The sequence below is a fragment of the Nannospalax galili genome, unplaced genomic scaffold (genome assembly GCF_000622305.1).
Source record: "Nannospalax galili isolate Female #2095 unplaced genomic scaffold, S.galili_v1.0 scaffold1012, whole genome shotgun sequence".
Taxonomy (NCBI): domain Eukaryota; kingdom Metazoa; phylum Chordata; class Mammalia; order Rodentia; family Spalacidae; genus Nannospalax; species Nannospalax galili.
The window spans coordinates 202,418-225,820 of record NW_008330324.1 but is presented as its reverse complement, the minus strand read 5'-3'; the positions used below and the strand labels follow the sequence as shown (position 1 = coordinate 225,820).

Genomic DNA, 23,403 nt, shown 5'->3' with positions numbered 1-23,403 from the left:
CTGTGTGTGTGTGTGTGTGTGTGTGTGTGTGTGTGTGTGTGTGTGTGTGAAGGGACTGACAGGCAGACAACACTCACTTGTCCCAGGAGCTTCAGCTCAGCATGGTCTTTGCTGTTGATGTGACCTACTTGAATTGCCACCTGCCTGTTTGTCCATTTGGATCTGCCGTCTGTCTGTCCACCCATCCATTCATCTTGTCTTAGTCCTGCCCTTTGCCTGCACAGCCTCCACCACAGCAGACCTCCAGCTGGCTGATTATCTTATTCCCACAGAGCTCTACCGAACCTCCTGGAAACACTTGAAAGCTGCTGGGGCCTGTTTAACTCTTTGTAGTCATTCTATAACCACATCTAAACATCTATATCTAGATGGTAGATAGATGATAGATAGATAGATAGATAGATAGATAGATAGATAGATAGATAGATGATAGATGATAGATGGATGGATTTACTGAGTGACGTGTAATGTGTGATCTGACAATTAGTAATTAAGACGGTAGTAAAAGAACCTATGTCTGCCTTGCCAGGGCTGTCAAAGAAAGCAGGACTACTTGGCAAATGCCAAAGAAACCACCGTACCTTGTGAATCAATAAATCCTGACATCGTGGAAAGACTCGAATATGTTCATCTCTATGTCTGATGGCACAGTCATGACAAGGGCTACTGTCTGGCTCCTTTGATCTAACAAGTCTGACTCCTCTCATTCCTTTTCTTGATTTATCTCTAGCCCTGGGATCTGGCCTTGGCCCATTGAGTCAAGAATTCTGGTAAGTCAGCACACCTAGAGTCCTCACCCTTGCTATCTGATCAAATTGCTCATCTTCTGTTCTCAGATCTTCTCACTCCTGCCTGCTTAGCAAAATTCTTGACTCACGAGAGCAAGAGTCCCCTTGCCCTCTACATCTCTTCTTAGTCTCTCTCTCTCTCTCACACACACACACACAATTTGTGTGTGTGCACAAGTGTGTGGTGGTGCAAGTGCATGTGTGTGTACACATATGTGGAAAACAGAGGCCGATTTGGGGTGCCATTCTTCAGAGACAGGGTCTCTGCCTGGCGTGCAGCTCATTGTGCAGGCTAGACTGACTGGCTCTTGAGCCCTAGGGATCTGCTTGCCTCTGCCTCTCCGGTGCTGATATTTCAAACCCACATCACCAACAGCAGCTTTTTTTTTGGTTATACTTAATTTATTAACATTGTGTGTGTATGAGGTGTGTGGGGTGCATGGTCAGAGGACAGATTTGTAGAGTTGGTTCTCTCCATCCACATTTATATGAGTTCCAGGAATCGAACTCAGGCCATCAGGTTTGCATCATAGGGTAGTAAATGCCTTTACCCACTGAGCCATCTTGCTGACCGCACTTCCAGCTTTTTAGTGTGGGTTCTGGGGCTCAAACTCAACTTTTTGTGCATGTATAGCAAGTAGTTTGTTGCTCAAGACCTCTCTCTCTCTCTCTCTCTCTCTCTCTCTCTCTCTCTCTCTCTCTCTCTCTCTCATTTCAAGACAGGGTCTTGTATATCCCAGGCTGCCCTTGAACTCAGTATGAAGCCAAGGATGACTTTGGACTCCTGATCCTCCTGCCTCCAGCTCCTGAATGCTAGGATGACAGGCATTCGCCACCATACCTGCTTTATGCAGTGCTAAGGACTGAACCCCTGCGTGTTAGGCAAGTGCTCTTCCAACTGAACAGTATCTCCCAGGCCCCTGCTAGTGATTTTCCACCCTCCAGCCTCCTCTTGACTCCTTGGCTGTAAGGCTGCACCTGTCCTCCCTCCCACACTCCAAAACCTCCTGCAGGCAACAAGAGCCTGGGGAATGATTGCTGCTTCAACAACACTCTTGGATTTCCACATGCAAGACAGCAACAAGCTGGCAGCCGCCTTCCTGGACATAAGCCCAAAGGAGAGGAAATCGCCACCTCTTACAGATGCGCACCAGTGTTCAGTGCAGAGCTGTCACAGTCAGTAAGTTATGGACTTTTCTCTGTGTTCTGAGACAGGCTCTCCCTGTAGCCCCAGCTGGCCTGGAATTCGCCATTCAGACCAGGCTGCCTGTGATCTCACAATGTGCCTCCAGAGTGCTGGGATTAAGAGCGCATACCACTACTACGGCTGACTTGTAGCTAAGCTATGCTAACAAACCTCACTGTCAACAGATGAATGAATAAAGAAAATGAGGTATATTTGTGCATAGGAGATATATCATGCACATGACAAATGTATACATGTGTATAATGTATATAATGGACAATTAAACACGGAAAGGAGAATATTGCCCAATCTCATCTACTTGTGCAGTGTGTTTTAAAATTTCAAAAAGCGCAAATACATGGAGATAGAAAATGACAGTAGGGACTGGAGAGATGGCTCAGCAGCTGGGAACACTCACTGTTCTTACAGAAGCCCCAGGTTCGAATCCCAGCACCCACATGGCAGCTAGCAACTGTCCGTAACTCCAGTTCTAGGGGATCTGGCGGCCTCCTCTGTCCTCCATGGGCATTGCACAACACGGGTGCACTTGACTACGTGCAGGCACAACACTCATGCACATAAGATAAAAATAATAAATTTTTTTGGTTTTTGAGACAGGGTCTCCCTGTAGCCCCAGCTGTCCTGGAACTCACTATGTAGACCAGGCTGGCCTTGAACCCACAGAGATCCACCTGTCTCTGCCTCCCGAGTGCTGGGATTAAAGAAAGACGTGCGCCACCACGCCCAGCAAATAAAATATTTAAAAAAAAAAATGGCAGTGGGATGCAGCGGTTAAGAGCACTGACTGGGTGCTTAGGGTTTGGTTTGGTTCTTAGCATCCACATGGCAGCTAACAACCACCTGTAACTCTAGTTCCAGGGATCTGCTGCCCTCTTCTGGCCTCTGTGAGTTCCAGGCATGCACATGGTACACAGATAAGCATGCAGGCAAACAATCGTATACATAAAATTAAAAAAAAAAAAAAAAAAAGTAAATGACACAGTGGTCACCATGGGTTGGGCAGGGAGAGGGAAATAGGAAGATGTGGGTCAAGGGTTATACAGTGGCAGGTAGGGTGAATGAGTATAGAGATCTAACATACAGCAAGAACACTAAATTCATAAAACTGTACTAGGACTGGGCACAGTGGCACACACCTTTAATTCCAGAACTCAAGAGGCAGAGGCAGGGGAATCTCTGTGAGATCAAGGTCAACTTGGTCTACATAGTGAGTGAGTTCCTGAGTTAGGTCTACCTTACTGTCTTTAATAAAAGTCATGAGTAATTTTTTTTCTTTAACAAGAGTCAGGCTTAAGATCAAGATAGGATGTCCCCATCACCCCGTCAAACACTGTGAGAGGACAGCACCATGTCTAGATGTGTGAGGGTAGAGCAGACAGACCTCTGGGAGACAGAGCAGCTGGAGAACGTGGGTCTGGTGGAGAGCAGGTGGTGGCTGCCATGAGCTCACCCTCTGCTGTGCTGCCTCTTCCCAGAGAACACCTCAGGGTTGCTAGTGCTAGAGCTTTCTATGTGCATCTTCTGGAAGAACGACTAGATTCAAAGGTGGAGACAAGTATATGCTCAAGGGTACATCAGGTCATGGGAGTCCACTCCCTGTAGCACACAGAGTGTAGGAGCTGGGCCACAGCCAGCGGGAGACAGGACCAGGGCCCTCTCCCAAGCAGCCCACTGAGACCCAGTTCTGACAGAACCACTGATGGACACGCCCTCTTGCACCATGTGTCTTCTTACATCAGGATGATGAGAGCACCACCCTGGATGTCCTACAGAGGCATGCACATTGGGCCTGATCCCACCCTCTTTCCCTTCCTCTTCAGACTTCTTTGGTAAGGCCTGTCAGCAGACCTGAAAAGCTGTGTGAAGGCCAGAGCGCACAAATGGCCACTTCCTGGTCCAGGACTCTGACCTCCACCCACCCTCCTCAACACTGACAACTTGCCCAAGCCCTGGGCTTGTGGACATGGATGCTGCTGGCCCCAGACAGGCTTCTAGGTATGTGCCCCTTGCTTTCTTTCCCAGCATAGTAGACCCTGGGGGTGACCTCACTGGCTGGTCTGCTTCCCCAGGTGTGTGCTGCCTCCCCTGAACAAGTCAGGTTCTTTTCTACCAGGTCCAGACTCTTCTCTGGAAATGGCTTCTTTGGGACTGGTTTCTTGATGAGCAATTGGGCAGAGCACCAGAGACAGAATGCTGTGAGGATGAGATGCTGTGAGGACTGGACCCTGTGAGGATGGAACGCTGTGAGGACTGGACCCTGTGAGGACAGGACGCTGTGAGGACTGGACCCTGTGAAGACTGGACCCTGTGAGGACTGGATGCTGTGAGGATGGGACCCAGTGAGGACAGGACCCTGTGAGGACAGGATGCTGTGAGGACAGGACGCTGTGAGGACGGGACCCTGTGAGGACAGGATGCTGTGAGGACGGGACGCTGTGAGGATGAGATGCTGTGAGGACTGGACCCTGTGAGGATGGAACGCTGTGAGGACGGAACGCTATGAGGACTGGACCCTGTGAGGACTGGACGCTGTGAGGACGGAACGCTATGAGGATTGGACCCTGTGAGGACTGGACGCTGTGAGGACTGGACCCTGTGAGGACTGGACCCTGTGAGGACGGAACGCTGTGAGGACTGGACCCTGTGAGGACTGGACCCTGTGAGGACAGGACACTGTGAGGACAGGATGCTGTGAGGACAGGATGCTGTGAGGACGGAACGCTGTGAGGACAGGACCCTGTGAGGACTGGACGCTGTGAGGACTGGACCCTGTGAGGACAGGACCCTGTGAGGACAGGATGCTGTGAGGATGGGACCCAGTGAGGACGGGACACTGTGAGGACAGGATGCTGTGAGGACAGGCTTGTGGCCGGCGAGCCCCCCATTTCAGTGACACAGGCGGGCCTCTGATCTGTGCTTTCTTCTAATTTCATTTCCTCACAGGGGTGAGATGAGTCTGGAGTGGTCCCCAAGAGGAGGGTGCGTGCGTGTGTGCGTTCGTGTATGTGTGTGTTGTCAGTGTTGCGTGCATATGTTGTGTGTGTTATGTATGTATGCTGTATATGTGCTATGTGTGTTATGGGTGCTGTGTGTATTATGTAATATCTGGCTGTGTGTTGGGGATAAGTGTTGTGTGTTGTATATGTTGTATGTGGCATGTGTGTTGTGTGTACTAGATATGACGCATATCATGTATGTGTGGTCTAGCCTAATTGAGTCTGGAACTCTACAAAGTTAAGAGTGTGTGTTCCCTGTGGAGTCTCGTCCTCCCCCACTCTGCCGCCCCCCCATCCCCCATGATGTTTTTAAGGGGTTTTTTTGTTTTGTTTTGTTTTGTCTTTTTGAGACAGGGTCTCCCTGTAGTCCCAGCTGGCCTGGAACTATGTAGACCAGGCTGGCCTTGAACTATGTAGACCAGGCTGGCCTTGAACTCACAAGGATCCATTTTTAAGTTTTTGTACAGTGTTTGCAGTACAGGGCCAGGCCCACGACCCACATAATGACCTGCTGGCCTCACCTGACTGGGTCAAGGGCAGGGCAGGAAGCACCACCCACAGGAGGAGCCAGAGCTCTGCATGATGATCATCTGTGGAGGAGCACAGGGGAGCAGGGAAGTGTGGCTCTGGGGTTTGCACAGGGCCTGTGGGTGTAGAGGGAGACATATGAGCCACAAAAAAAGGAAAGCATGCTGCAAGGGCAGGGCCCAGAGCAGCCCGGGGGCTGTGAGGCAGAGTCCCACTCTTCTCCCACAGTGAACAGACTCAGGCCTTGGGGAATTTGATGAGGACAACCAGTCCCACCCCAGGACTACAGAGGAGCCCCATTCCTGTCTCTGCCCCATCCTGCATCAAAGAACCAGCCAAGGCCGGTTGCTGTGGTGGACACCTGTATTCCCAACACTTGAGAGGCAGAGACAGGAAGATCACCATCAGTTTGAGACTAGCCTGGTTTGCATAGGGAATTCCAGGTAGACAGTTAAATAGATCCTCTTTCTTTAAAAAAAAGTGTGTGTGTGTGTGTGTGTGTGTGTGTGTGTGTGTGTGTGTATGTGTGTGTTGTGGCACATGCCTTTAGTTCCAGCACTCAGGAGGCCGAGGCAGGAGGATCTCTGTGAGTGGTCTACATACTGAGTTCCAGGCTAGCTGGGGCTACAGGGGTACTGCCTCAAACAAAACAAAACACAAAAGAAAGGGGTGGAGGAAGAGGCTGGAGAAATGGCCAGGATTAAGAGATTAAGAGCACTTCCTGTTCTTTTAGACCACCTGACTGTGGTTCCCAGAACCCATTTGGCTCACAACTACCTATAACTCAAGCTCCAGGACCCAACAGTCCTCTTCTGGCCTCCCCAGACACAAGCATCCTGATACATGTGGTATACAGTCACACAAACACGCAAATAAAATAATAATAAATAAACTTTGGCTGAGTGTGGTGTTGCACACCTTTAATCCCAGCATTTGGGGAGAGAGGCAGGAGAATCTTTGTGAGTTCAAGACCAGCCTGGTCTACATAGTGAATTCTAGGCCGTCCAGGACTTTACTGTCAGACCCTGTCTCAAAGGAAAAAGGTTGGGGGTGGGCAGGAAGCTGGAGAGATGGCTCAGCAGTTAGGAACAGTTACTGCTCTTCCAGAGGACTCAAATTTAATTCTCAGCACCCATGTCAGGTGACTCACAACTGCCTGTTACTCCAGCTCTAGAGGATCTGCTGCCCTCTTCTGGTTTCTGTGACACCGAAATGTCATCTATTTATATAGACACACTTGAATAAAAAATTTTAAACAGGGCCAGGTGTGGTGGTGCACACCTTTAATCCCAGCTCTTGGGAGGCAGAGGCAGGTGGACTTCTGTGTTCAAGGCCAGCCTGGTCTACGTAGTGAGTTCTAGGACAGCCGGGGCTACAAGGAGACCCTGTCTCAAAAAAAAATTTTTTTTAAACAAAAATTTTTTAACTCAGCAAGGCAGATTTTATTTTTGCAAAAAGGTGTCTTATGTGGTCAGTCGGATCCAGCAAGCACAGGCAGGAACCAGAAGCTTGGTGGACTTTTATCCCTAACGGAAGAGGACTACGTCTTTTCACCATTGGCTGGGGTCTGACCTCACAGTCTTTCCTGGTTGGTTAGTTTAAAAGAATTGGTGCCCCAGGCCATCAGACTCAGGAACACATCAGAGACTTTACTTAAACAAAAATCTTACAGGATATGGTGGGATTAAAAGATTAGAATTCCTTGTCATAAACCAAGTTCCAAGTTTTACAGGGTTTGAAAGAAAAGACTAAGATTTAATGCTCTTACAAATCCCTTCTCTTATTTTCTTAAACACTCTTTCCTTCAAACTCATTAAGGCATTGGCTTTCTTCCTGTGGTATCTTGAAATAAGAAACTGCAATAGGGAGGGCACATTTGACTCAATAAGCCTGATTTGGGTCTCTAACACATGGTATACAACACAGGATCAGGACACCCATAACCCATGGTATAACACAGGATCAGGACCCCATTAATGATTTCCAAGGAAGTTAGCATAGAACCCATAAGACCTCTTTATTTTCCAAACCATTCTTCTAGGAGGCCAGAGAGTTTCCAAATTTTAATTTAAATTAGTTTGATTTAATTTAATCTAATTTACGTGTATGCGTGTATTGCCTGTATGTAGCTAAGTGCACTTATGTCATGCAATGCCTGCGGAGGTCAGAAGAGGCTGTTGGATCCCCCAGGACTGGAGTTACTGACAATTGTTAGCTGCCATGTGGGTGCTGGGAATCAAACCAAGGTCCTCTGTAAGAGCACTCAGTGCTCTTAACCACTGAGCCATCTCTCTAGCTCCAAGTTTCCAAATTTTTAGTTCTTTATAAAGTGCCTTAAGGCCTTGAAGTTACATTTGGGGTTGTGTCACTGGGGACGATGCACAACCTTGCTCTCCCAACATTACATAAACCCCATCGTTTTCAACCAAAATGTCTAATCCTAACCATTTCTCCAATGATACTTTTTGGTAGAGTTGAATGGGTACATAAGTTATGCCGGTCAAGGTACCCCTCCAGTGAGCCTATCTAAAAGTCCCCAAAAGGGCCTCAGAAACTTGATTTGTATAACTGCGGGATAAAGGTAGGAAAGAAGTTTTTAACTGATGTCTACAAAGAGATATAAAGGAGGAGAAAAGGGAAGAGCATTACGAGTTCTAGGGAGCCAGGTGGTTCTTGCTTTTATTTTTTATGTGTGTGTATGAGTGCTTTATCTGCATGTATGTAAGTGCACCATGTGCATGTGGTGACCACAGAGGGCAGAAGAGGGTGTCAGATCCCCTGGAACTGGAGTTAAGATGGTTGTCATCCACTGTGTGGGTGCTGGGAACCAAACTTTGGTCCTCTGCAAGAGCAGCCAGGGTTCTTAACCGCTGAGCATCTCTCCAGCCCTGGCTTTCTGTTTTGACTGACAGGCTTGAGTTACGTAAGCTGTTGCTCACTGAGTATACCCCTCTATGATGGGTATGATTTCAATCATGTACATACTTAATTCTTCACAGACACAAGATAGTAAATAGAAGATTCTTCCTAAAAGTTCAGAGAACACAGTTTGCTGTATTAAGTATATGTACACAAAACCAGTCTAGGCTGAATCAGCCTGTCTCTTCTGGTTTCAGGGTTCTCGGACATCTGTAAATAGAAATGGACCATCATCAAGAGGTTGTGAAGGTGAGTCACTCACTTCATTTGCTTAAAGCAGGTGTACACGCAGCCTGGGGTATGTGGGAGTGACCCAGGTTACCCACAGGTTGCTAGGTGTGTTGTTAGGAGAGAGGTGTGTTGTAGCAAGTGCCGGTGGGGGTCCCAGGCTGCTAAGCTATTTCCTATGCCTGCCTCCCTCATCTTGGCCAATCTCTGCATGTCCAAGACAACCCAACCCCTTCTGGTACACTGGGCAGAGAACAGCAGCTGCTTGTCCCCAGCTCCCGGAGGGTACAACCTCTTCCACATGGAAAGTGATAGGGAGGCAGCAGCCTGGCCTGCAGACCACCTCCTGCTTCAAAACACATACCTGGACACTCTAGGAGCATCCCAACTCCATCTGCTGGGTGCTCATCTGCAAGGTCTGGGATGGCGCGGCCTGGTAGCCTGACTGCCCACCTTTGGCAGCTACTCTCCCTGGGTCCAGGTGTGTGCTTGTGTCATGGGCACACCTGTACACACCTGTGGCAATAACTTAGCACCTGAGGTTGAGCCAGAGGTCAGGCTTATTTCCTGGGGCCCTGTGACCCTGCCAGGGTTCTCCAGGAACACAGCTGCAGTCTCTGAGGCTAGAAGGTGTTTCTTCCCCTGGGTTCTGGCTGTTTTAACATGCCCCGGATTCCTAGGATTCTTGATTTCCTCCAGCAGAAAGCAGTAGTAAGGAAAACGTCCCCCCAGCGTGTGGGCAGAGAGCGAGTGCAACAGTCAGAGCTGGGACAGCAGCTGCGAAGCCCAAACCGCAGCCCAGGCCTGGCAACTCAGAGGCATCCCCAGAGGACAGCCGGTCCCCCAGAGTCCCATGCCAGGAATACAGACAACAGACACATAAAATGAATGGAAGCGGAACTTTGTTAGCATTTCACCCACTGAAGTCCACGCTGTTTGAGCAAGATTCCCATTGTTGGCTCTTGGGGTTCTCTGGCCAGAATCATGGCCTAGAAGTGACTGAGCATGTGACGGTGGGAGGCTGTCACCCCATCCCCACTCCTCACCAGGCTTCCCCTTGCTCTGGGCTCCACCCCTGCCCGCCCGGCCCTGCCTGCTGCTGACCCAGTTCACTTTCTCCGGTGTGCTTGACATTCTGTTATCAGTGTTATAGTATTATATTTCTAACATGTGATATAAAATATAGATTATAATATATAAACATATAATACAGAATATATAATACATATAAAAATATTAAAATGTTATAAAATAACTTTAGCAATTTTCTGTCTCTCCTATTGTTCTCTTGTCTGTTCACACACACTCACTCACACACACACACACACACACACACACACACACTTTTTTGAGAGGTTTTGAGTTAGTCTATCCTTGAATTTGCCATGGAGCTGAGGCTGGCCTTAAACTTCCTGTACTCCTGCTCCATCTCCCAAGTGCTGGGATCACCCTCTCTACCTTTTAAACCTGGAAAACAGTGTGTCTTGTGTGTCTGTCTGTGTGTGTGTATGTACCTGTGTGTGTGTGTGCGTGTGTGTGCGCCCAGGTGTGGAGGCTGGAGGAGGATGCTGGGTGTCCTAGTCTGTTGAGCTCCACTCTCTTCCCTTGAGACAGGACCTCGCTGAACCCGGAGCTGGGCCTCAAAGATCCTCCTGTTAAGGCGCTGGGGTTACAGGTGCAGGCAGCCACACCCACCTTTCAGCTGGGTACTTGGGATTTGAACACAAGCCCTCAGCTTTGCATGACAAGTGCTTTTACCCACCAAGTCATCTCCCTAGCCCCCAAAGGAAAAAAAAAACGATCCATTTTAAGTCACGTGTGCAATTGCACTTGTAGTTTGAGCACTTGTGCGATGGAAGCAAGAGGATCCAGAGTTTAAGGCCAGCTTTAGCTACATAGTGAGTTTAGAGCCAGCCTGGGCTACATGAGAGCCTGTCTCAAAAAAAATTATTTCAATGTTAGCATGGGTATTCTAGTTTGCTTCCTGTTGCTTTGATAAAATGTTGAGCAAAACCAACTTGGGGAAGAAAAGGTTTATTTCAACTTACAAGTTACAGTCCCTTGTGTAGGCAGGACCCCAAGGCAGGAACCTGGAGCGTGGCTTACCAGCACGACTCTCCTGGCCGGCTCAGCTACTTTTCTTACATAGCCCAGACATGCCTACCCAGAGATGGCACCACGTAGAGGGGGCTGGACCCCCCTACATCAATGAACAATTAAGAAAATGCTTCACGGACATGTCCACAGGCCAGTCTGATAGAAACAGTTCCTCAGTTGAGAGGCTCTGTTCCCAGATGACTCTACTTTGTGTCAAGTTGACAAACTCACCAGTACAATGGGCTTTCACTTTTGTGGTTTAGAATTTGCTTTTGAAATTAAAATTCTAAAAAATTATTTATTTTTATTTTATGTGTATGAGTGTTTTGCTTCCATGTGTGTAAGTGCACCCATGTCGTGCAAAGTCCATAGAGGCCAGAAAAGGGCATGGGATCCCTGGAGTTACAGATAGCTGTTAACTGCCGTGTGGGTGTTGGGAATCGAATCTGGGTCAGTGTTTTTAACCACTGAGCCATCTCTCCAGTCAGCCTCTGATTTTGAAATTTTTATAGTGTAATAGCGCACACCTCCCAGCACAGGCAGCTAATGGGACCACCACCAGATGAAGATGTGGAGGGTTTATATCACTCCTCCAGAAAGTCTCCTGTGTCCCATTCCAGGCAATACCTCCCAGGGACCAGAAGACCATTTCCACTGTTTTGTTGTTTGAGACAGGCCAGCCCGGAACTTACTAGGTAGCCTGTGTTGACCTCTAACTCATTGAAATCCTCCCGCCTCTACCTCCTGAGTGCAGGGATTACAGGTGTGAACCTCCTATGTCACTTTTTATCCCCATTTCTCAGTCCTGACCATTTGTAAGCATCACAAAAGTGGAACAACACAGTCAGCATCTTGTTCAGTGTTTTGCTGAGGGATCTTTGGAAACAGGCACGGCAGCTTAAGGCACAGCTGGGTTAGCCTTCCTCAGGCCAGCACTGTGTCTGTCTCGAAGCTCCCCGCCTCTTACAGATCTGTCTGGTCTGACTAATGAACACGAGAGACTGTGGCATTGGGGTACTGCAAGAGGGAATTTGAGAGGCCTAATCCAGAAGCCCTGGGGTATTCCTGCTGAACCTCGTCAAGCTTCAGGAGCCCTTCCTGACTCTGGGCTCTGAGGGTGAGAGCCAGGGTGTGCCCAGCAGCCGGTGCCTGTGCTTCCCCCTCCGCCCAATTACTCTCTTCACCCACCTCTGCTTTCCACCAGCCCAGACCCGCCCCTTCTAGAGCACCACCCAGAGATGCGCTGGCTCTGCACCACACCCCCACACTCCTGGCCTCCCCAAACTCTTCATCCTGCAAAGGGTGGGACAGAGGAGGTGACAGTTCCTAGAAGGGCTACAGGAAATACAGGCTGGAGTCCTGGAGCTAGAGCTGTGTCAGAAGCACAGAATTCACTGGGGAACTGGGGAGCCCATTAAACAGGAAATGAACGCCAGGCAGAGAAGTTTCTGTTCCTCACGTCCTGAGGCCCTGGAGGAAGGAGGAAGAGGTGGCACTTTGGGCAGAAGGTGAATCTCAGAGAAAGGGAAGGATGGGGCAGAAGGCACTTGAAGTAGACAAGGATGGGCCCTCTGCAGGAAGGTGTGGGCATGGGAACCCACTGGTGCGGGGTGTACATTCATTGGTAGTACCACTGCATACTCAATCCTCCACAAGGCATCCTTCATCAAGTAACAAGCTCCTGACATCGCACAGTTCATCCATCACAGAATAAAGAAAGCCACATGAAAGGAGAGCTTTAGGAAGGCAGTGTGCAGGGTGAGGCAGTTTGAGCCTGTTTCCTAGCATGTAGGGGGCAGAGGCAAGAGATGGAGAGAGCTTGACGCCTGCCTGGGCTACATGATGAGACCCTGTCTCAAAGGAAGAGAAGAGAGGAAGAAAGGAAGAGAGAGAGGGAGGGAGAGGGAGAGGGAGAGAGAGAGAGAGAGAGAGAGAGAGAGAGAGAGAGAGAGAGAGAGAGAGAGAGAGAGAGAGAGAGAGAGAGAGAGAGAGAGAGAGAGAGAGAGAGAGAGAGAGAGAGAGAGAGAGAGAGAGAGAGAGAGAGGAATGTCTCAGGCTAGGTGGTGGAGGCAGAATGGAGTGAGAAGGAGTGGGTGCTGGGGTGAGGGACAGGTGCTCAGGTGAGAGGCGCTGAGGAGCCCTGGATAGAGAGACTCAGGAGGGCTCAAATCCACCTTAAGGCTTCCAGCCAGGGCTAAGGAAGGACACACTCAACCCACCCGGTGGGACAGATCTGCTGGATGGAGAGCACCAGGCGGGGCGTGATTTAAGTGACAGGTGCCAGGAGGTTCTGAGGCAGGAGAGAGAAAGGTGTGTCCTGACTCTGCCTGCTATCAGACAGACCTGAGAGCCATGCTGGGCTTCTGTGAGGACCCTGAGCCTCCCTGTCAGTGCTTTGAGCCTCCAGGTCAGCACTCTGGCCCAACCCCATCAGTCTTCCTCTTTATCCCCACTGTCAAGCCCTAGACCCAAGGTGACTCTGCTTTCCAAACTAATAATGGAGATGAAACTACCTGATAGGTATATTTGGAGTAAACAATGGACAGAGCTGGATTTATTTTCATTATTTATTTATGGTTTTTGTTTTTGAGGCAAGGTATCATGTATCCCAAGCTAGTCTCAAACTAGTTATGAAGTCAAAGATGATTTTGGACCCCTGATCTTTCTGCCTCTAACTCCCAAGTGCTGAGATTATAGGCATGTGCCACCATGCCTGGCTCTATTTTTTTAAATTATTTTTTAATTATATGTGTGTATGTGCGTGTGTGTGCATATATCTCTGTGAGTGCAGTGCCCTTGGAGACCAGAAGAGAGCATCAGAGGCCCTGGAACTGCAGTTACAGGAGGTTGTGAGTCTCCTTATGTAGGTGCTGGGGACCAGACTCAGGTCTTCTGCAAGATCAGTATATACTCTTAACTGCTGAGCCGTCTCTCCAGCCCCTATTTTTTCTATTTAATCACACATAATGATCATGCCTGTTTATTGGGTCTAGTGTGGTAATTTAGTGCATATGTACAATATATAACGACAGGGTTGGTATAAGTGGCATTTCCATCAATTTATATATTTATCATTGTTTAGTGTTCAGTTCAAACTCTTTTAGTTCTTCAGAAAATATACAGGAAAGCCAGGTGGGTGGCACAGGTGTTTAATACAAGCTCCTAAGAGCCTGAGGCAGGAGGATGGAAGGTTCAGGGCTAGGCTGGGCTACAGAATGAGACCCTGTCTCAAAACAACAGCAAGATCTGGGCATGGTGGCTCAGGCCTGTGGTCACAGCACCTGGGAGGTGGAGGCAGGAGAATCCATTCAAGGCCAGCTTCAGCTACACAGTGAGTTTGAGGCTATCCTGGGCTACATGAGACTCTGTCTCAATAAACATATGTGTGTGTCTATGTACACACATTAGATGCTGTGTAGTTACCCTATTGTACTATAGAACATTAGATTATTTTCACTATTTTTAGTAGGGTTTTTTTTCCTAATTTTTTATTGAGTTTTTGTGCATTTCATAGTAGATCTTAATCAAATTTAGTCCCCTCCCCACCTCCTATAGCCCTCCCACCACACACTAGATTGCAAGTATTCTTTTTTTCAAATATTTTATTATTTTTATTTTATGTGTATGAGTGTGTAGCCTGCATGTATGTGTCGTGCAATGCCGCAGAGGTCATAAGAGGGCTTCAGATTCCCTTGGAACTGGAGTTAAGGACGGTTCGTAGCTGCCATGTGGGTGCTGGGACTCAAACCCAGGTCCTCTGAAAGAACAGTCAGTGCTCTTAACTGCTTAGCCATCTCTCCAGCCCTGATTTCAGGGCTTCTAACATGCATGTTAAGTCCTTTCTGGTCAAGCATTTGTACCCAGATATCCCTTGGTTCATCTACTAGAGTCTCGTCAGCCTGTCTAGAGTCACCTCTCAAAGAAGATCTCTCTCTCATCCCACAGTAATCATTTATCAATAGTTCCTTGGCTAGGGTTGCATCCTGCTGCCCATTTCTGCATTCTAATCTACTAGAGTCTCGTCAGCCTGTCTAGAGTCACCTCTCAAAGAAGATCTCCTCTCTCTCATCCCACAGTAATCATTTATCAATAGTTCCTTGGCTGGGGTTGCATCCTGCTGCCCATTTCTGCATTCTGTACTGGGTTTCGTCTGATTGAGTTGGCTTGGGTCTTGTGCATGCTGTCACCATTGCTGAAAGCTTATGATCAAGTTCCCAGAAAGCATCTGTTTCCTTATGCTTCAGTAGATTGTTTGAGACAGGGTCTTACATAGTGAGTTACAGGCCAGCCTGGGCTGTAGAGCGAAGCCTTGTCTCAAAGAAACAAACAGATTCAGACTGGGCGCTTTCCGTATCCTATTCCTAACTCGCAGATTTTATTCATTCCCCCAACAAATGAGTTGCTATGTACATGTTCACAGTGTTGTTGTGACCACACAAGTATTAGGGTCCATGCAGGGGGGGCAAGGTGAACCGGCTCCTGACTCCAGCAGGTACTGGGGCTGCTCAGTTGTCCCCCCGCTGCAGACACAGGTCACAGCTAGGCTTTAAAGCAAAGGGTGGGTGGAGGGACACTAGGACTGTGGGTCTGGGGTTGGCTCCACCTCGTACAGTAAATGCCTGTGGTCGCCTGGCCACCACAGGCTTCCTGGCTCTGGTTTCTTATGCGTGCAGCAGGGGACTCCTGAAGAGTTTTGTAGTCAGGGAGGGGCCCTCGCCCTGGTGGCCTGACTTTCCAGGGCAGGACACGGGACAGGATCATCAGAGCAGTGCTGTCCAAACTTCCTCCACTGGGGAAACAGCGTAAAGTATTTGTATTTCTCAGAAGGCCCAGCCTTTTAAAGGGATGGAATTGCTGACAAGTTCAAACACCATTTTCCAGCAATACAACAACATAATTAAGATGACCATTGCAAACGACACGTATATGTTAAAGTATCACATTGAATCATGTTAATATGTACAAGTAATACATGCAAATAAGCACATCACAAGGGAGAAAGAGAAAAAGCCAAGACTTCGGGTTTCAAAATCAACCAGATTCCACTTCCTCAGTTCAAGTAAACAGGAGGAGTAAGTCCTAGTCCCAGACCTGAAGAAAGAGATGGATGAATTCAGGGGGTAGAGAACGGCTGGAGCGTGTGCATGTGTGCGTGAGCGTGCGTGCGTGCGTGCGTGCGTGCGTGTGTGTGTGTGTGTGTGTGTGTGTGTGTGTGTGTGCATGTGCGCGAGTGCGAGAGTGCGTGCGTGCTGTGTGTGTGTGTGTGTGTGTGTGTGTGTGTGTGTGTGTGTGTTATAAAGCCAGACACCAAACATGCACAGAGGGAGTCTGGAGACGCAGACCAGGCCCCAGGAAAGTAGACAGAAGCAGGTCTGCTTGTAAAGCTGTAAAGGTGAGTTGAACAATGAGAAAGGGCAAGTCCAGACAGAACCTTGGCCCCAAGCCTGGTGCTGTGATGAGTGCAGAGGCCAGGGGGGAACATCTGTCTACTCATCCAACCGTGAATGGTGTTGGGTGGAGGGGGTGAGAGTGATCAGCCACACCCAGGAAGCAGGTACAAACAGGTGACCCCTCTGCATCCATTTCCTGTCCTGCCACTCTAGCATTTATATGGTAAACTAAGGGAGGAAGATAGCCCCCGTGGGTCTTTATCACTGTGGGAAGTGCAGAGGGACAGGCTACATCAGTCAGCTCTAGCTGTGTAACAAAATACCATAGAGTGGATGTCAGGACCATGGCATTGTTGGTGGGTTTGGTCTCTTTTAAGGTTTCTCTTTGGCTTCTGATTATATTTCCATGGGTATCCCTTCTCTCTGTGTGGATCCCTGGCGTCTGAATGTCCACACGTCCAATTATAAGGACATCAGATTGGAGAAGGACCCACCCTAACATCTTCATTTTAACTCAATCGGCTTTGCAAAAGCCACCATTTCTAAATAGAGTCACATTGTGAGATCTGTTAATTAAGGTTCAACAGTGCAGAAGATAACACAGACAATAGCTTTGAAAATGAACACAACAGTGACAATATACACCTTCAATGGGCTCCCAGAGGGAAGGGCGGCCTGTGTCTCCTTCAGCTGAGCCAGAATATGATAGAAGCATCTCAGCAGACAAGAGACTCAGGCTCAACACTGTGCCAGCTCTGACCTCCATGAGCTTGTGAGCCTTGTGTATCTGAGAGGTGACCCTTGGTGATCCTCTGGGGCTTGGGAAGCTGACAGCCTACCACGCGTGCTTCGGAGACTGTTGGTTTATCATACAAGGGTTCAGGCTCCCTGTCTGTATCTTGTCCTTCACAGTGGTGCTGAGTTGAGGGTCTTCTCACTCAACAGACAGTCTATCAGCTCCAAGCGGTTTATCATACAAGGGTTCAGGCTCCCTGTCTGTATCTTGTCCTTCACAGTCGTGCTGAGTTGAGGGTCTTCTCACTCAACAGACAGTCTATCAGCAAGTGCTGGTAGAATGGGGGAAACTCTATGCAGTCAGTAGGTCTACGCACCTGTATGCACAGCTGACTAGGAGGAAGGCAGCCCTTGGGTAGACATGTGGCCTGCCTCACTCCCCGAGTGAGAGGCTTTGGTACCCGAGGGGCATTTGTGGACCAGCAGGAAGAGGAAAAAGGTTAGGAGGACCCATGACTAAGGCTCACTCTGGTCAGGGAGTGCCAGGGGTGTTGCATCACAGGTTTAGTGATAAATCCTCCTCAGATCAAGGGTTATGACCAGTCCTCCTTTGTCCCCAGCCATCTGCCTGACTGCCACCTCCACAGTGATGTTTCAAGGCTGGCTGGCTCTTGCCCTCCTGTCTCTGCTGAGCCTGGGCACCCAGGCCTTCAACAGCCAGCTCGTCAAGTGCTTTGAGGACCCTCAGTATGAAGAATTGCTGCGGCTGGCTCGAGATGGGCTGGGGCAGACAGCTGCAAGGAAACGAGTGGTGGTGATTGGGGCAGGCATGGCTGGGCTCACGGCTGCCAAGATCTTGCAGGATGCGGGTCACCAGGTATGTGATATAGGAGAGTCTCTCGTGGGAAGCGTCTCATGTTAGAACAGGCTGTGAACATCCTTGGGGATCTGGGGCCAGAGGCTGGGGCTAGGGCTCTAGGCTGGGGTAGTTAGGGTGCAGATAAACTGACCTAGTAATAGAGAGCAACTTCAAAAGGCTGCAAGGAGGCGCTAGGGGTGCAGCTCAATGGTGGTGCACAATGCTGTGGTTTCAATCCTCAGCACTGAAAAAAGAAAGAGGTGGAGAGGGTCTGGGTCAGTCCGAAGGGAGGAGGTGGGTGTTGTGTGGAGCACAAGGGGCAGACTTGTTGAGTTCATTAAAGGGCTGTGTTTTCAGGTGACTGTTCTGGAGGCCTCTGGGCGTGTAGGAGGCAGAATTGAGACCCACAGAGTTCCTGGAGCACATTGGTACATAGAGCTGGGCGCCATGAGGATCCCTATCAACCACAGGTATGACCCAGAAAAGCGTATGTAAAGAGACAGCTGTGCCTGCTCTGATTGCCTAGGAGGCTGGTTGAGGTTCCAAGGGAACTATGGGGGAGGAACATGCTGGAGAGTCTAAAGCAACCTGCTGGGTTTGTAAATGTTTGGAAGATGACCATCCTTCCCAAAGGTGATGTGTGGTGTCTCCATGCAACCATGGGTAGAGGGGCCTTCCTGAGTGAGCGAGAAGTTAGGGAACTGCAGCCTAGAAGGTTTGGGAGTGGTGTACATAGACACTCCCTGCGCACCACCCTTCATAGCATGTCCAGGAACTGGAGTGGTCACGCCTGAAAGTCAGAAGGCTGCGGGTTCCAGACATGTCTTAGCTGGCAGAGAGGGCCACAAATACAGGGGTGCAGTTCCCTCTGGTCACGTGGCCACTAGCCTAGTGTAGCAACCAGGAGGCTGACCATCCCTGGGGAAGGCCGGGGTGGTCTCAGTGAATCAGGAGGCAGGAAGTAGGCCAAGGAAGCAAGGAGGGCTGCTGGCTTCCTCCCCCTCTATCTGAACATCTTTGATTCCCTCCACAGACTTTCTCATGAGTTCATCAGGAAATTTGGGCTAATGCTGAAGGAATTCTGCCCCTGTAACAACCAGACGTGGGTGATGGTCAATGGAGTCCGACAGCGCTCAGGGGCAGTGCAGGCTGACCCCAGCCTGCTAGGGTACCAAGTCAGAAAAGACGAGATGGGGAAGACAGCGGAACAGCTCTTTGATGAGTCACTGAGGAAGGTGAGGCAAAGTGGGGACCAGCCTGCCTCTTCCCTCAGGGATACCTCAGCTGTCTCTGATTCCCCAACTAGTCTTTGCGTAGACCCCAGAACTCTGTGCAGGATGGTTTCACCAGCCTGGCTGTCATTAACCTTGCCACACTCTCATGACTCTGTCCTATGCCAGCCACAGGCTGGACAGCTACTGTCTTCTCAGACCCCAGATGTCTCTATATGTGCAGATATGTACAAAGGGAGTCGTCATGAAACCATCGTGGAGGTTCACTGCAGAGATTTGCAAGGTGGACTCTGGGTTTGAATTGTGCCATGTGACCCTGGGCAAGACGATTTCTCCAAATTCTCTGTCCTCTTGGAGCCTCTGTCTCCCAGGTTGTTTGCGAGGATTAGATAAGAGGACCTTTTAAAGTGATAAAAATGATGCTAGGCTCAGGGCCAGGCCTCAGACTACAATTGTCATCATGATAGATATGCTGTCAAGGAGGAAAACACCCTTACGCCCTGCCTGGGCTGCCTGCCCACCTGTTCTACCTGGTGGGTGTTTACTCAGCCCTGATAATGCCTTTGCCTCCTCTGACACATGGCCTGGAGGGGCCTCTTTGTGACAGCTGAGCACTGTGGGAAAGGGCTGTCTGGAAGGCCTCTGTGCTGGTGTCCTCCAGTGCTGTCCTGGTGTGGCTTGCTCAGGGTCAGGACACCCAGCCTTGGACTCCTGTCTAGCCTCTCTCAGCACTCTGTGGGGCCAAGGTCTCTGACACCTCCACCATTCATAGTGACCTCAGAGGACCATGGAAATGTCCTCAACACAGGACAAGGCAGTAGCTTCCCCACATGTGGGAATCTCAAGGTTGTCAGAGGAACCTGGGCTCTATCTGTACACACTTGGTGTCTGTCCCAGAGGAGAAGTGAAATTTCCACTATCAGGACACTCCAGTGTGGTTGTAGGACACAGTCCTGGGACCTAGGATTCATATAAAGCATTACACACACACACACACACACACACACACACACACACACACACGCTCCAAGTGGAAACCAGTGAACAGTTATGGCGCATATGGCTGGACAGGGTGGGGCTGACAGTCTACGGGAGCAAACCCTTACATGTCTTCCCCGTCCTCTTCCCTCCTGAGATTGTGGAGGAACTGAAGAACAGCAGCTGCCGTGAGGTGTTGGAGAAGTACGATTCCTACTCTACCAAGGTCAGTCCTGAGACCCCAAGTCCCTCCCTCCCCTGAAACACCCCAGCAGGACAACTCAGCAGCCCTTATCATGTGGTGTGTGTGTGTGTGTGTTTAAATATTTTAGTTATTATTTTTATTTTATGTGTATTCATGCATTGCCTGCGTGTAGGTAAGTGCACCCGTGTCATGCAATGCCCATGGAGAACAGAAGAGGCCATCAGATCCCCTGGAACTGGAATTATGGACAGTTGTTAGCTGCCGTGTGGGTGCCGGGATGAGAACCTGGGTCTTCTGCAAGAACAGCCAGTGTTCTTAACCACTGAGCCATCTCTTCAGCCCCGTGGTGGTTTTTTTTTTTTGTTGTTGTTGTTGTTGTTCATTTGTTTGTTTTTTTAAAAAACTAATTTCTTTGGTTGTTTTGAGACAGAGTCTCCCTGGAGCCCCAGCTGGCCTGGAACTCTCTATGTAGACCAGGCTGGCCTGCCTCATACCTCCCAGGTGCTGGGACTAAAGGCATGCACCATCATGTCCTGCTTGTGCTGTGCTTTACTTGTTTAACTGTTGGCCCTGCTAGAATGTAAGCTCTCCTAGGAGAGGGAGGCGAGGGAGGGAGGAAACTAGATATCACTCTTATGAGGGTCAAGTTTACTTATTCAGAGCTCACTCTATCTAGGGAGTCAGCCACCATGCCTACATTTTGGTAGCGTCAAGGGCAGACAGAGATATGGGGCAGACATATAGTTGTAGTATTGATTAATGAGGGGTTAATTTCTGAGAATGTGTCTTCAAGTGATTACATAGTTGTGCAAAAATCACAGTTTACATGCATGAACAAGGATGGCCACAGCATCACTAGGCTTTGCAGTCCTAAGGGACCACTGGCATATGTATATATATTTGACACCATTGATGGAAACATCCTAACGTAACACATAACTACAGTGAAAAGCAGGGAAGGCTGGGGCTGCAGGTCTAGCTCTCTGTGTAAGCATTTGTCTGTCATGTGTGAGGTCCTCAGTTCAGTCCCCAGCACTGCAGACACAAAACCACAAGGAAGGTTCCAGATGTGCCCTGATTAGAGGCTGTTAGCTTGTGGCGGCTGGAGCCAGCTTACCAGTGTGCCTGATGAGCTGAGGCTAGGCGGAGCTCTCCAGCTGGAGAACTGAAGTTGATAGATGAAGCTGATAGTCACTGTCAGATCCTGACTATTCTAGGCCAGGCTGTTTTTGCCCTGTGGTTCACCTCTGTGGGCAGCTTGCTTGAGACACTGGATGGATCAAAGTCTATTGCCGTATGTGGTCTGGTCATTGCAGACTCAAGGCCATGGTGTGGAGGAGGGAGAGAAGGGAGATGCCAAGATTGGAGAATCAAGATGAGCTGGAGATCTCCAGGGCTCTGTGCTCTACCTCACAATAACACACCCCCAGACTTGGGCCACAAATGACCTCTCTGAGTCCTGGCGTTAAAGGCCTTAATAGACCCAGCATGTCTTCAAGTATCTCAGTGTTGCTGTGCTAAGTGTCCTGTGACCCTATAGTGTTATCTCTGGTTTAAATAAGCATGTTTGCCCAGCCAGCAGTGCTCAGACTTCCTGGCAGTTCCCTTCAGCATCTGACTTCCAGTACTGCTTGTGCTAGTGACTGGAGACCACCTCGGCCTGTGTAGACTGAATAGTCGCCTACCATAACTGGTGAAGCTGTACAAGCCAGCTTTGTCATGTCCACTCTGGCTTTGCCTGGGTCCAAGAAGCTAGGGCAAAGCACAGGTGTGAAGGGGTCAATGTATCAGAAGCTGACCCTGAAGTCATTTACTGATGGAGTGGCCAGGACAGCTGGGCGACAAGTCAGAGGTGGAGGGTCAGGTCAGGATGAGAAATATTGGTGCCCACATTCTTACTACTCAGTATTCTAGGGAAACTCAGAAAAGCCAGGCCAGGTTCACACTGGGCATGGAAACTGGGCCTCAGTTTCCCCATTTACAAAACAGGGGTCCTTGGAACTATAAAAAGGCTAGGAAGAAGGTCTGTGGGTTGGGATCATACCTATGGTTGATATTTTCTGTTTGGGGGACCTTATTCTGGACTCTGTCCTCAGAGTTGGGTGTGCAAGGCAGCCCCGAGGGCCCAGTGCTTGCATACCTGCCCTTCTACCCTGCTCAGGTCTGTTCCTTGCTGTCCCTGGGTGGGAAGTTTCATGTTAGACAGAGGCATTCTGAGATGCTAGCTTTCTCTTCTGGTCCATCACAGGAGTACCTGATCAAGGTGGGGAACCTGAGCCGAGGGGCCGTTCAGATGATTGGAGACTTGCTGAACACAGACTCTGGCTACTATGAAGCCTTTACAGAGACCCTGCGTGGCATCATCTCCTTCTTCCAGGAGCCCCGGTGAGAAATGGGGTGGGAGGGTGATGGGGTAGCTGGTTCCTGGGGAGGACAGTGGTGGAAGGAAGGACTAGAAAACCATACAAAACCACAAATGGGAAGGAGGAAGAGGCAGGGCGTTTCCCACTCCAAGGAGTCTCAAAATCCCTGGAGTGGGAGGTGGAATGTTAAATACAGGTGTCTGAGCATTGCCCCCCAGGGCCAGTAGACCTGGGTTGGAACCCTGGGGCGTGTCTTTCTGACACCTTGCCTGCCTTGGAACCCTACTAACTCTGGCTAAGTGTCTATCAGGAGCCTGTGTGCTTTGCTGTGGGCCCAGTTCTGTACAGGGACTGTAGCCTCAGGCACCTGTTATCTTTAATCTCAGAAAGACACATCAGGGATGGCAAGGTGATGTGCTTGTAATACCAGCACTTAGGAGGTGGAGGTGGGAGGGTCAGAAGTTCTAAGTCACTCTGAGCAAGCAGACAATTCCAGGTCAGCCAGTCTCAAACAAACTACAACAAAAAAGATAAAAATGTAGGCTGGAGAGATGGCTCAGAGGTTAAGAGCACTGACTGCTCTTGTAGAGGATCCAGGTTTGATTCCCAGCACCCACATGGCAGCTACGAACCGTCCTTAACTCCAGTTCCAGGGGAATCTGAAGCCCTTCTGACCTCCATGGCATTGCACGACATGGGTGCACTCACACACGTGCAGACAATACACTTATACGATAAAACAAAAATAATAGATAAAATATTCTTTAAAAAAAGATGGGGCTGGAGAGATGGTTCAGCGGTTAAAGAACACTCACTGTTCTTGAGAAGACCCGGGTTCAAATCCCAGCACCCACATGGCAGCTAACAACTGTCTGTAA

The 23,403-nt window shown here is 49.3% G+C and overlaps 1 protein-coding gene across 1 annotated transcript in view; it reads left to right on the top strand.

Annotated features, from left to right (window-relative positions):
- The first annotated feature begins 17,483 nt into the window (after positions 1–17,483).
- Positions 17,484–23,403, top strand: part of LOC103743345 (L-amino-acid oxidase-like) — an 8,119-nt gene continuing 2,199 nt past the window's right edge. The window contains exons 1-5 of the mRNA XM_017800983.2: positions 17,484–17,765; positions 18,105–18,217; positions 18,781–18,982; positions 20,115–20,183; positions 22,411–22,547. Coding sequence (XP_017656472.1) covers positions 17,484–17,765; positions 18,105–18,217; positions 18,781–18,982; positions 20,115–20,183; positions 22,411–22,547 — 803 coding nt within the window. The remainder of the gene's footprint in view (positions 17,766–18,104; positions 18,218–18,780; positions 18,983–20,114; positions 20,184–22,410; positions 22,548–23,403) is intronic.